Raw genomic sequence first — 14,299 nt, forward strand, 5'->3', positions numbered from 1 at the left:
GATGTTTTTCCTGGAGAGAAGTGGCTTCTTTGCTGCCCTTCTTGACACCAAGCCATCCTCAAAGTCTTCGCCTCACTGTGCGCGCAGATGCACTCACACCTGCCTGCTGCCATTCCTGAGCAAGCTCTGTACTGGTGGAGCCCCGATCCCACAGCTGAAACAACTTTAGGAGACGGTCCTGGCGCTTGCTGGACTTTCTTGGGCACCCTGAAGCCTTCTATACAACAATTGAACCGCTTTCCTTGAAGTTCTTGATGATTCAATAAATGGTTGATATAGGTGCAATCTTACTGGCAGCAATATCCTTGCCTGTGAAGCCCTTTTTGTGCAAAGCAATGATGACGCATGTGTTTCCTTGCAGGTAACTATGGTTGACAGAGGAAGAACAATGATTCCAAGCACCCTCCTTTTGAAGCTTCCAGTCTGTTATTCAAACTCAATCAGCATGACAGAGTGATCTCCAGCCTTGTCCTCGTCAACACTCACACCTGTGTTAACGAGAGAATCACTGACATGATGTCAGCTGGTCCTTTTGTGGCAGGGCAGAAATGCAGTGGATTTTTTTTGGGGGGGATTCAGTTAATTTGCATGGCGAAGAGGGACTTTGCAATTAATTGCAATTCATCTGATCACTCTTCATAACATTCTGGAGTATATGCAAATTGCCATCATTAAGAAGGCAGCAGACTTTGTGAAAATTAGTATTTGTGTCATTCTCAAAACTTTTGGCCACGACTGTGTTACTGCCCCCCAGTAGTGACATCCCAAAAAACAGGCTCCTAGCCTGGCCCATGCATGCTTTCTGAACCTAACACTAAAACTGAAACTAAATCATATTACAACAAAATAGATATATTTTTAGACAACTAAATAAAATTTTAATTAAAACTAGCAAATCAGGTCTGAATACTGAAATTAAACTGAATTCTAAATAAAATTCGATAACATATTTAATCAACCTAATACTTATTTTCCCCAATAGCACAAAGAGGCTGCAGAGATAACAGAGATAGCCTGCAGAGTTCTGTCTTACTATCCAGGTCTGTGCACAAACAATTCAAGCTTCTACTAAAATCCACCTTTCCAGAAACAAGTCTCTCACCGTTGCCGCTTGCTATAGACCACCCTCTGCCCCCAGCTGTGCCCTGGACACCATATGTGAATTGATTGCCCCCCATCTATCTTCAGAGCTCGTGCTGCTAGGTCACCTAAACTGGGACATGCTTAACACCCCGGCCATCCTACAATCTAAGCTTGATGCCCTCAATCTCACACAAATTATCAATGAACCTACCAGGTACAACCCCAAATCCATAAACACGGGCACCCTCATAGATATCATCTTAACCAACTTGCCCTGTCTTCAACCAAGATCTCAGCGATCACTGCCTCATTGCCTGCATCCGTAATGGGTCTGCGGTCAAACGACCACCCCTCATCAATGTCAAACGCTCCCTAAAACACTTCAGCGAGCAGGCCTTTCTAATCAACTTGGCCCGGGTATCCTGGAAGGATATTGACCTCATCCCGTCAGTAGAGGATGCCTGGTTATTCTTTAAAAGTGCCTTCCTCACCATCTTAAATAAGCATGCCCCATTCAAAAAATGTAGAACCAGGGACAGATATAGCCCTTGATTCACTCCAGACCTGACTGCCCTTGACCAGCACAAAAACATCCTGTGGCATTCTGCATTAGCATCGAATAGCCCCCGTGATATTCAAGTTTTCAGGGAAGTTAGGAACCAATATACACAGGCAGTTAGGAAAGCTAAGGCTAGCTTTTTCAAACAGAAATTTACACCCTGCAGCACAAACTCCAAAAAGTTCTGGGACACTGTAAAGTCCATGGAGAATAAGAGCACCTCCTCCCAGCTGCCCACTGCACTGAGGCTAGGAAACATTGTCACCACCGATAAATCCATGATAATTGAGAATTTCAATAAACATTTTTCTACGGCTGGCCATGCTTTCCACCTGGCTACCCCTACCCCGGTCAACAGCCCTGCACCCCCCACAGCAACTCACCCAAGCCTCCCCATTTCTCCTTCACCCAAATCCAGATAGCTGATGTTCTGAAAGAGCTGCAAAATCTGGACCCCTACAAATCAGCCGGGCTAGACAATCTGGACCCTCTCTTTCTAAAATGATCTGCTGAAATTGTTGCAACCCCTATTACTAGCCTGTTCAACTTATCTTTCGTATCGTCTGAGATTCCCAAAGATTGGAAAGCTGCCGCGGTCATCCCCCTCTTCAAAGGGGGAGACACTCTTGACCCAAACTGCTACAGACCTATATCTATACTACCCTGCCTTTCTAAGGTCTTAGAAAGCCAAGTTAACAAACAGATTACCGACCATTTCGAATTCCACCGTACCTTCTCCGCTATGCAATCTGGTTTCAGAGCTGGTCGTGGGTGCACCTCAGCCACGCTCAAGGTCCTAAACGATATCATAACCGCCATCGATAAGAGACAATGCTGTGCAGCCGTATTCATCGACCTGGCCAAGACTTTTGACTCTGTCAATCACCACATTCTTATTGGCAGACTCAACAGCTTTGGTTTCTCAAATGACTGCCTCGTCTGGTTCACCAAATACTTCTCTGATAGAGTTCAGTGTGTCAAATCGGAGGGCCTGTTGTCCGGACCTCTGGCAGTGTCTATGGGGGTGCCACAGGGTTCAATTCTCGGGCCGACTCTCTTCTCTGTATACATCAATGATGTCGCTCTTGCTGCTGGTGATTCTCTGATCCACCTCTACGCAGATGACACCATTCTGTATACTTCTGGCCCTTCTTTGGACACTGTGTTAACTAACCTCCAGATGATCTTCAATGCCATACAACTCTCCTTCCGTGGCCTCCAACTGCTCTTAAATGCAAGTAAAACTAAATGCATGCTCTTCAACCGATCGCTGCCCGCACCTGCCTGCCCGTCCATCATCACAACTCTGGACGGTTCTGACTTAGAATATGTGGACAACTACAAATACCTAGGTGTCTGGTTAGACTGTAAACTCTCCTTCCAGACTCACATTAAGCATCTCCAGTCCAAAATTAAACCTAGAATCGGCTTCCTATTTCGCAACAAAGCCTCCTTCACTCATGCTGCCAAACATACCCTCGTAAAACTGACTATCCTACCGATCCTCGACTTCGGTGATGTCATTTACCAAATAGCCTCCAACACTCAACAAATTGGATGCAGTCTATCACGGTGCCATCCATTTTGTCACCAAAGCCCTACCCACCACTGCGACCTGTACGCTCTCGTTGGCTGGCCCTCTTCATACTCGTCGCCAAACCCACTGGCTCTAGGTCATCTACAAGTCTCTGCTAGGTAAAGCTCCGCCTTATGTCAGCTCACTGGTCACCATAGCAGCACCCACCCATAGCACGCGCTCCAGCAGGTATATTTCACTGGTCACCCCAAAGCCAATTCCTACTTTGGCCGCCTTTCCTTCCAGTTCTCTGCTGTCAATGACTGGAACGAACTGCAAAAATCACTGAAGCTGGAGACTCATCTCCCTCACTAACTTTAATCACCAGCTGTCAGAGCAGCTCACATCACTGCACCTGTACATAGCCCATCTGTAAATAGCCCATCCAACTACCTCATCCCCATACTGTATTTATTTGTTTTGCTCCTTTGCACCCCAGTATCTCTACTTGCATATTCATCTTCTGCATATCTATCACTCCAGTGTTTAATTGCTATATTGTAATTACTTCGCCACTATTGGCCTATATATTGCCTTACCTCCCTTACCTTACCTCATTTGCACCCACTGTATATAGACTTTTTTTACTGTATTATTGACTGTATTTTTGTTTATTCCATGTGTAACTCTGTTGTTGTATGTGTCGAACTGCTTTGCTTTATCTTGGCCATTTCGCAGTTGTAAATGAGAACTTGTTCTCAACTGGCCTACCTAGTTAAATATAGGTGAAATTAAAACATTTTTAAAAAGAGAGGCTCTATGGTGTTATGCATGCCAATATTAGTACTAACATACCTCAGGAGTTACCCATCCCTTTCTGCGATCTAGGAGGCCTGTTTTGAGGGGAATCATTGTTGTAACTTTAATGTGTTACAGAGTTAATGTTTAAGTTAATTCATTGAGCTGTATCTAAAGATATTTCTTTACAGTTATTTACATATGTAATTGTATTGGTTAGTATTGAATTACGCTTTTGACTGCAAGTTCCAGAATGCCTTGCGACAGGAAGTAGAGTGTGAGCGCGCTAGTTAAGTGCAATTAACAGGTGATTTTGGCTCCTTTGCGCTAGCATCTTACTGGCATTGCTCTGTAGAATCTAAAGTTGTTAAATGTAACGTGATCAAGAATTATTACTAAAAGAAGCTTTCATATCAAACCCGACGTCCCGAGTCATTACTTTGAAGATAGTTATTCTATATTTTGGTGCCGAAACCCGGGATATGAGCTGCGACGAAGAAGCGGCTGAAATGGCTGAGGAGGAACGTCGGCATGAAACCGAAAGAATGAGACGAAAGCGGGGTACCATTCGAGGTGCCACAACACGGATTTTGAATCAGATTGACGTGGAAATATCCCAGTCGAATCCGGATACCGATCACTTGAGTACATTGTTGGAATTGCTGTCAGCTAAGGAGGACAGTTTGTTTGAACTTGATCGTGGAATTGAACAGTTAACGCCATTGGACGGATTGGAGGCAGAGATTGCATGCACGGAGGATTACAAAGAGCGCGTTATCATGCTGAAGAGCCGTGCACAACGAGTGATAAAGAAAAACCAGGATCTCAATCCACTACCAGCACGGGTGAGTGACGCTAACTCCAACAGATCACAGAGACAATCAGTAAGGCTACCAAAGTTGATTATTGAGAAATTCTATGGAGATGTCAGTATGTGGCAGGAGTTTTGGAGTCAGTATGAGACTGCTATTCACAACAATGATTCACTGTGTAATAAAGAGAAGTTTACCTATCTGAAAACATATCTCACTGGACCAGCTGCAAAGGCAGTAGCAGGACTGATGTTAACAGACAGTAACTATGATGATGCAATCGCTCTACTCAAGAGCAGATTTGGAAGGAAAGATCTTGTGATTAGTGCTCATATGTCAAAGCTGCTGAATCTCACCCCTGTGAAGAAATCCTCTGATCTAAATGCATTGAGGCAGCTATATGATGAATGTGAAATTCAGATTAGGAGCCTGGAATCACTGGGTGTAGTGTCAGAAACCTATGGAAGCCTACTATGCCCAATCTTACTGCAGATGATTCCAGAGGACATAGCTCTTGACTATAGTCGTCAGAGGGGAGTAGATGATGAATGGAAAGTGTCTGAGATTGTCAGTTTCCTACAGAAGGAGGTTCAGAGCAGGGAGAGAGCGCTACAAATGACAAGATCATGCAACCAACAGAAAGAGAGCAAACCATGGAACAAGTCATGCTTCTCCAATGAAATGAAAACAAAAAGACCCAACATGCCCTCTGCTGCAGCACTGCATACAGCCAGCCAGAAGGAACAAAACTGTCTATTCTGTGACAGTGCAGACCACAAATCAGAAAACTGCCCTGACCACAATATTGCTACACGCAAAGAGAAATTAAAGAAAATGGGAAGATGCTTTGTATGTTTAGGACAGAAACACATAGCAAAATTCTGTAAAGTCAAAGATGTGTCATGTGCAACATGTGGAAGCAGACATCACATTGCTGTGTGTACCAGTAAGAGGAGTGAGGTGCAACCCCCTACTGTTTCTGTAGATGCTGTTGTTTCCTCAGTTATTCCCCATTCAGTGAAGATGAAACCAGATGGACAGAACACTGTGTTGCTACAAACGGCAAAGGCATGGGTAGAAGGCCCATCGGGCAGGAAGATAGCTCGTTGCTTACTAGATGGAGGCAGTCAGAGAAGCTTCATACATGAAAACCTTGTGAAGGGCTTGAAGCTACCAGTAATCAGACAAGAGGCACTCACTCTTCACACGTTTGGCTCCTCTGCCCCAGCAACGTCCCAACGCAACACAGTGAAAGTCATCTTGGAGAATGTCTGGGACAAACAGCAGAGAATAGAGATAGAGGCAATTGAAACCCCACAAGTGTGCACAGCTGTGATGAAGGTTCCTGGTGAACAGATTCGACATGAACTCAATAGAAAGGGACTGCAGCTCGCAGACTTTCCAGGAGATGACAATGATCCTGAACTCTCTGTCCTGATAGGAGCAGACTACTACTGGCAGATAGTATCAGGCAGAGTGGAGCGACTGACGGAGACGCTGGTTGCTTTAGAGAGCACCTTTGGATGGTCGGTGCAGGGACCCGTGTTCATGTCAAGTGTCGCCGAGGCAACTTGCATGTTCATCCCACTTGATGAAGACACTAGTCTCCAAACAACTGCATACATTCTGGGAGCTTGAGTCTCTGGGTATTATAAGCGAGAAAACACAGAACCCAGAGGAAACCGAGGCTCTACAGAGGTTCGAGGAAACAACCACCTTCAAAGATGGGCGATACCACGTGGAGTTGCCATGGAAACGAGAAATGCCAGAACTCAAAGACAACTATAGAATCGCCAAGAAACGGTTTGAAGGTCTGAAGAAAAGACTGAAGAAGGATGTGACGTTGTACAGCAGATACAATGAAGTAGTAGAGGACTACTTACAACAGGATATGGCAGAGGACGTGCCCAAGGACAACGCATCAAGTGCAGACAACGTAAAATACTACTTACCTCACCATGCAGTACTCCGAGAAGATAAGGTGACAACAAAACTGAGAGTGGTGTTTGATGCCTCGTCCCATGAAGATGGCTGTCCATCCCTCAATGACTGTCTACTCACAGGACCGAACCTGAATCCGGATCTGCTCAGCGTTCTGATAAAGTTCAGACTACATGAGATCGCATTCATGGCAGACATCAAGAAAGCTTTCCTGCAGATATCCCTAGCAGAGAGAGACAGAGACGCCGTGAGATTTCTATGGCTCACAGGCCCACCAAGGGGAGAAAATGAAGAGGAGCTGCGTGTGCTGAGGATGAAAAGAGTGGTATTTGGAGCTTCCCCAAGTCCATTTTTGCTGGCAGCTACAATCAGGAAGCACCTGAAACAATATGAAACAGAACAACCAGAAGTTGTAGAGATACTGAGAGAGTCACTCTATGTAGATGATTTCATTGCAAGTTCACGCAATGTTGAAGAGGCTTACCTTGTGACAACAACTGCAAAGCGAATGTTGTCGATTGCAGGCATGGACCTCTGCAAGTGGATGACCAATTCTCCTGAATTGAAAACAAAATGGGAGGAGAGTACGACAACTGAGCACCCATTGACGCTAGAAACACAAGGATTAGTGCTGAAGGTTTTAGGTTTAGTATGGAGACCGGAAACAGATGACTTTGTGTTTGACCTCAGGCCGCTACTGAGCATTCTAAAGCAAAGGGAAAACACAAAGAGAAGTGTTCTACAGTCGTCTGCACGTATCTTCGACCCTCTTGGTTTCTTAACTCCCTTCACCATCAGGATCAAGTGCATGTTCCAGGAAATGTGGGAGAGGGGACTCAGCTGGGACGAAGAATTACCACCTGATCTGACACGAGAATGGCAACAGTGGTGTTCAGAACTACCCCAGTTACACCAGCTCACCATACCAAGGTGGTACAGAACAGACATGCGGACACAGAATAGCCACACTCTGAAACTACACGTGTTCTGTGATGCAAGTGAAAGGGCTTACAGTGCAGTAGCTTACTTGCAAGGTGAGTCCCAAGACAGGGAAACAACAAGTCTAGTCGCATCCAAGTCCAGGGTAGCCCCACTCAAGAAAATGACGCTGCCACGCCTGGAGCTCATGGGAGCTGTGATTGGAGCGAGACTCGCAAACAACTTGATGACCACACTGAAATTGGAAGAAAAACCGATCCAAATGTGGACAGACTCGATGATCGTGCTGCATTGGATTTGCAGCTCAGCTCAGAAATGGAAACAGTTTGTTGCGAACAGAGTGACGGAGATCCAGTCCTTGACCAATCCAGAGTCATGGTCACATATTGAAGGGAAAACTAATCCAGCTGACCTCCCTACAAGAGGACAAACTGTTCGAAACTTGACTCAGAGCGAGCTATGGTGGAATGGACCCAGAATTCTGATATCACCCAATCAGTCCGAAGAGACTGATGATAAGGTTCCGGAAGAGGTGAATATAGAACTCAAGTCCAGCTGCCAGGTTACTGTACAACTCGCAGCAAACAGCACAGCAATCACTGAACCTGTGTTGGAGCTTGAAAGGTACAGCAAACTGAAAAGAGTGTTCAGAGTCACCGCCTGGATAAAGAGATTCATAGCCAATGCTCGTACAACCATAAAAGATGCAAGGTGAACTGACTGCTGACGAACTGTTCGATGCAGAAAAGTACTGGATTAAGGTAACACAACAACAGAGTTTTGGACAGGAGATCAAACTACTGAAGGCAGGAAAAAGCCTAAACAATGACTGTAAAATCAGAGAACTGAAACCGTTCCTGGACGAACACGAACTACTCAGTGTAGGAGGAAGACTGCAACAGTCCAGCTTCACATTCAGAGAGCAGCACCCATGGGTTCTGCCCAACAAGTACAGATACTCAGAAATGCTGATACAGTACCACCATGAGAAGGTGATGCATTCTGGAGAAAGAGACACTCTAGTACAAATCAGAGAGCGATACTGGATCTTGCGTGCTAGGCAGCTAGTCAAGAGCACAGTGGCAAGATGTATAGTGTGCAAAAGATTCAAGGCAAGAGCCGGACAGCAGGTCACTGCGCCTTTGCCAAAAGACAGAATAACTGAATCGCCACCATTTGAAGTCACAGGTGTGGATTTTGCAGGACCGCTCTATGTGAAAGAAAATGGGTCTGTGAAGAAGTCATACATTGCACTGTTCACTTGTGCTGTAACCAGAGCAGTGCATTTGGAACTGGTCTCAGATCAGTCCACAGAGAAATTCCTGTTAGCTCTAAAAAGATTCATCTCAAGGAGAGGATTATGCTAGGTAATCTACTCAGACAATGCAAAAACGTTCAAGAGAGCTGATCAGGACTTGAAAGAGCTGTGGAAGGCAATCGAAGAGCCCCAACTTTTGGCTTTCTTCTCAGAAAGGGGCATCACCTGGAGGTTCATCGCCGAGCGAGCAGCCTGGTGGGGCGGATTCTGGGAAAGACTTGTCAGGTCAGTGAAAACATGCCTGCGAAAGGTTCTTGGGAGAGCTTCACTCAACTTTGAAGAGATGTGCACAGTCCTGACAGAGGTTGAAGCAATTCTAAATTCTAGGCCTCTGACCTTCGTGCACAATGAAGTGGATGAACCACAACCCCTGACCCCAGCACACTTCCTGGTGGGTAAACGACTAACCTCTTTGCCTCCAAAGCCATTTCCAGCTGACACTCAGCACCCAACGCTAAACAAGGAGGACATGACACGCAGATGGAAGTACAGGCAGAGACTTGTGACCAGCTTCTGGAACAGTTGGCGAAGAGACTACTTGCTGGATCTAAAGTCAGCACACCGCTGTGATACACCACAGCCCACCCCACTGAAAGCGGGTGACGTTGTACTCATTGGAGAAGATAACACACCCAGACAAACCTGGAAACTAGGAAAGATTGCGGAACTGTTTCCAGGCCGAGATGGCCTAGTTAGATCATGTTCAGTTCGTACTGCTTCAGGGACTTTGTTGAGGAGACCTATTCAGTTGATATACTGCCTAGAGATCTAGATGAACACAGTTGTTCATCGGGGGGGGAGGATGTTGTAACTTTAATGTGTTACAGAGTTAATGTTTAAGTTAATTCATTGAGCTGTATCTAAAGATATTTCTTTACAGTTATTTACATATGTAATTGTATTGGTTAGTATTGAATTACGCTTTTGACTGCAAGTTCCAGAATGCCTTGCGACAGGAAGTAGAGTGTGAGCGCGCTAGTTAAGTGCAATTAACAGGTGATTTTGGCTCCTTTGCGCTAGCATCTTACTGGCATTGCTCTGTAGAATCTAAAGTTGTTAAATGTAACGTGATCAAGAATTATTACTAAAAGAAGCTTTCATATCAAACCCGACGTCCCGAGTCATTACTTTGAAGATAGTTATTCTATAATCATAATGTACACATATGCACTACCGTTCAAAAGTTTGGGGTCACTTAGAAATGTCCTTGTTTTCCATGAAAACATACATGAAATGAGTTGCAAAATGAATAGGAAATATAGTCAAGACGTTAACATGGTTTATAAATAAGGATTTTTAATTTAAATATTAATTGTGTTCTTCAAACTTTGCTTTCGTCAAAGAATCCTCCATTTGCAGCAATTGCAGCCTTGCAGACCTTTGGCATTCTAGTTGTCAATTTTTTGAGGTAATCTGAAGAGATTTCAACCCATGCTTCCTGAAGCACCTCCCACAAATTGGATTATCTTGATGGGCACTTCTTGCATACCATACGGTCAAGCTTCTCCCACAACAGCTCAATAGGGTTGAGATCCGGTGACTGTGCTGGCCACTCCATTATAGACAGAATACCAGCTGACTGCTTCTTCCCTAAATAGTTCTTGCATAGTTTGGAGGAAATTGGCTCCAATTAAGCGCCATCCACAGGGTATGGCATGGCGTGGCAAAATGGAGTGATAGCCTTCCTTCTTCAAGATCTCTTTACCCTGTACAAATCTCCCACTTTACCACCACCAAAGCACCCCCAGACCATCACAATGCCTCCACCATGCTTGACAGATGGCGTCAAGCACTCGTCCAGCATCTTTTCACTTTTCACCTCAAACTTAGATTTGTCTGTCCATAGAACCTTTTTCCAATCTTCCTCTGTCCAGTGTCTGTGTTCTTTTGCCCATCTTAATCTTTTCTTTTTATTGGACAATCTGAGAGTGTCACGTTCCTGACCGGTTTTCTGTTATTTTGTATGTGTTTGACGGTCAGGGCGTGAGTTTGGGTGGGTAGTCTATGTTATGTGTTTCTATGTTTGTTAAAGGGTGACCTGATATGGTTCTCAATTAGAGGCAGGTGGTTTTCATTTCCTCTGATTGAGAGCCATATTAAGGTAGGTGTTTTCACATTGATTGTTGTGGGTGGTTGTCTCCTGTGTCTGTGTATGTTGCGCCACACGGGACTGTTTCGGTTTGTTTGTTTGTTCGTTTGTTTTGTGTAGTCTGTTTTTCCTGTTCGTGCGTTCTTCGTTACATGTAAGTTCTTACGTTCAGGTCAGTCTACATTCGTTTTGTTATTTTGTTTAGTATCAAGTATAGTTCGTTTTTTGTCTTGTTTAAATAAATCATGTCAAGTTACAACGCTGCGTTTTGGTCGAATCCCTGCTCCTCCTCTTCGGATGAAGAGGAGGAATTCCGTTACAGAGAGATGGCTTTTTCTTTGAAACTCTGCCTAGAAGGCCAGCATCCCGGAGTCAGTCGCCTCTTCACTTTTGACGTTGAGACTGGTGTTTTGCGGGTACTATTTAATGTAGCTGCCAGTTGAGGACTTGTGAGGCGTCTGTTTCTCAAACAAGACACTCTAATGTACTTGTCCTCTTGCTCAGTTGTGCACCAGGGCCTCTCACTCCTCTTTCTATTCTCTCACTCCTCTTTCTCACTCCTCTTTCTATTAGGGCCAGTTTGCGCTGTTCTGTGAAGGGAGTAGCACACAGCGTTGTACGATATCTTCAGTTTCTTGGCAATTTCTCGCATGGAATAGCCATCATTCCTCAGAACAAGAATAGACTGAGTTTCAGAAGAAAGTTATTTGTTTCTGTCTATTTTGAGCCTGTAATCAAACCCACAAATGCTGATACTCCAGATACTCAACTTGTCTAAAGAAGGCCAGTTTTATTGCTTCTTTAATCAGAACAACAGTTTTCAGCTGTGCTAACATAATTGCAAAAGGGGTTTTCTAATGATCAATTAGCCTTTTAAAATGATAAACTTGGATTAGCTAACACAACGTGCCATTGGAACACAGGAGTGATGGTTGCTGATAATGGGCCTCTGTACGCCTATGTAGATATTCCATTCAAAATCAGCCGTTTCCAGCTACAATAGTAATTTACAACATTTACAATGTCTACACTGTATTTCTGATCAATTTGATTTAAAAAAAACAAGGACATTTCTAACTGACCCCAAACTTTTGAACGGTAGTGTGTGTGTGTATATATATGACTAATGATAATGAAATAATAATAAAACACAAGCAGGCTTCGTTCAAAACGAGTGTGTGTTTGAGAGAATGGGGTCACAGAGTGAGTGAGAAATGGACAGAGTAAGATTGAGAGGAGAGTTAATGATGTGTTAGTGAATGATGTCCCTGGTCAGTGGTGCTCTATTGACTGTAAATCACATCAGGCCTGATGGTTGAGCCAGCGCCTGAGAGAACACACCCTGAGGGGCCTTTCTGAGAGAGTGAAAGAGATGTGGTCATGTGTGAATGGAGAAAAGAGAGGAGTGTTGTAATAAAGTGATGTTCTCCCACTTATGGGTGAAACAGTGAAGTGGCTCACACACTTGAGTATCAATGGTGAGCAGGCTTTGGGCTAGGGTGAATCTGGGTTCTCAGTGCTACGTGAGGCCTAACCTGATAATCATTGACGCATATTGTGTTTGTGTTTTCAGGTGGTGAAGACAGTGGGCCTCCGGGAGGTGTGGTTCTTTGGCCTGCAGTACACAGACAGTAAAGGCTACAGCACGTGGCTCAAACTCAACAAGAAGGTGACGCAGCAGGATGTGAAGAAAGAGAACCCTCTGCAGTTTAAGTTCAGAGCCAAGTTCTTCCCTGAGGACGTGTCTGAGGAACTCATCCAGGAGATCACACAGAGACTCTTCTTCCTGCAGGTAACACACACACACACACACACACACACACACACACACACACACACACACTCTTATACTGAACAAAAATATATACGCAACATGTAAATTGTTGGTCCCATGTTTCGTAAGTAAGTGAGCTTTTCTCCTTTGCCAAGATAATCCATCCACTTGACAGGTGTGGCATATCAAGAAGCTGATTAAACAGCATGATTATTTGCACCTTGTGCTGGGAACAATAAAAGGCCACTCTAAAATGTGCAGTTTTGTCACACAAAACAACGGCACAGATGTCTCAAGTTTTGAGGGAGCGTGCAATTGACATGCTGACTGCAGGATTGTCCACCAGAGCTGTTGCCAGAGAATTTTATGTTAATTTATCCACCATAAGCAGCCTCCAATGTTGTTTTAGAGAATTTGGCAGTACGTCCAACCGACCACGTGTAACCACGCCAGCCCAGGACCTCCACATCTGGAGTCTTCACCTGCGGGATCCTCTGAGACCAGCCTACCCGGGCAGCTGTGGGTTTGCTCAACTGAAAAGTTTCTACACAAATTGTCAGAAACCGTCTTAGGGAAGCTCATTTTTGCGCTCGTCGTCCTCACCAGGGTCTTGACCTGACCACAGTCCGGCGTCGTAATCGACTTCATTAGGCAAATGCTGAACTTCGATGGCCACTGGCATGCTGGAGAAGTGTGCTCTTCACAGATGAATTCCGGTTTCAACTGTACCGGGCAGATGGCAGACAGTGTGTATGGCTTCGTGTGTGTGCGAGTGATTTGCTGATGTCAACGTTGTGAACATAGTGCCCCATGGTGGCGGTGGGATTATGGTATGGCCAAGCATTAGCTACAGACAACGAACACGATTGCATTTTATTAATGGCAATTTGAATGCACAGAGATACCGTGATGAGATCCTGAGGCCCATTGTCATTCCATTCATCCGCCACCATCAGCTCATGTCGCAATGATCTGTACACAATTCCTGGAAGCTGAAAATGCCCCAGTTCTTCCATCACCAGACATTGAGCACGTTTGGGATCCTCTGGATCGACTTGTACGACAGTGAGTTCCAGATCTCGGCAATATCCAGCAACTTTGCACAGCCATTAAAGAGGACTGGGACAACATTCCACAGGCCACAATCAACAGCCTGATCAACTTTATGCGAAGGAGATGTGCCACGCTACATGAGGCAAATGGTGGTCATACCAGATACTGACTGGTTTTCTGATCCACACTCCTACCTTTTTTTAAAGGTATCTGTGACCAACAGATGCATATCTGTATTCCCAGTCATGTGAAATCCATAGATTAGGGCCTAATGAATTTATTTCAATTGACTGATTTCCTTCTATGAACTGTAACAGTAAAATCTTTGAAATTGTTGCATGTTACGTTTATTTTTGTTCCGTGTTTATTGGTGTCCGTCGTACTCACAATGTACATTGCAGATCCAAACAAAGTATT

General features: G+C 44.6%; 1 protein-coding gene across 1 annotated transcript in view; it reads left to right on the forward strand.

The window, feature by feature from the left end:
- The window catches only part of LOC120058431 (radixin), a 67,047-nt gene that overhangs the window by 38,206 nt on the left and 14,542 nt on the right, over positions 1–14,299 (forward strand). Inside the window, exon 4 of the mRNA XM_039007083.1 lies at positions 12,629–12,847. Coding sequence (XP_038863011.1) covers positions 12,629–12,847 — 219 coding nt within the window. The remainder of the gene's footprint in view (positions 1–12,628; positions 12,848–14,299) is intronic.

The sequence above is a fragment of the Salvelinus namaycush genome, chromosome 13 (genome assembly GCF_016432855.1).
Source record: "Salvelinus namaycush isolate Seneca chromosome 13, SaNama_1.0, whole genome shotgun sequence".
Taxonomy (NCBI): Eukaryota; Metazoa; Chordata; class Actinopteri; order Salmoniformes; family Salmonidae; genus Salvelinus; species Salvelinus namaycush.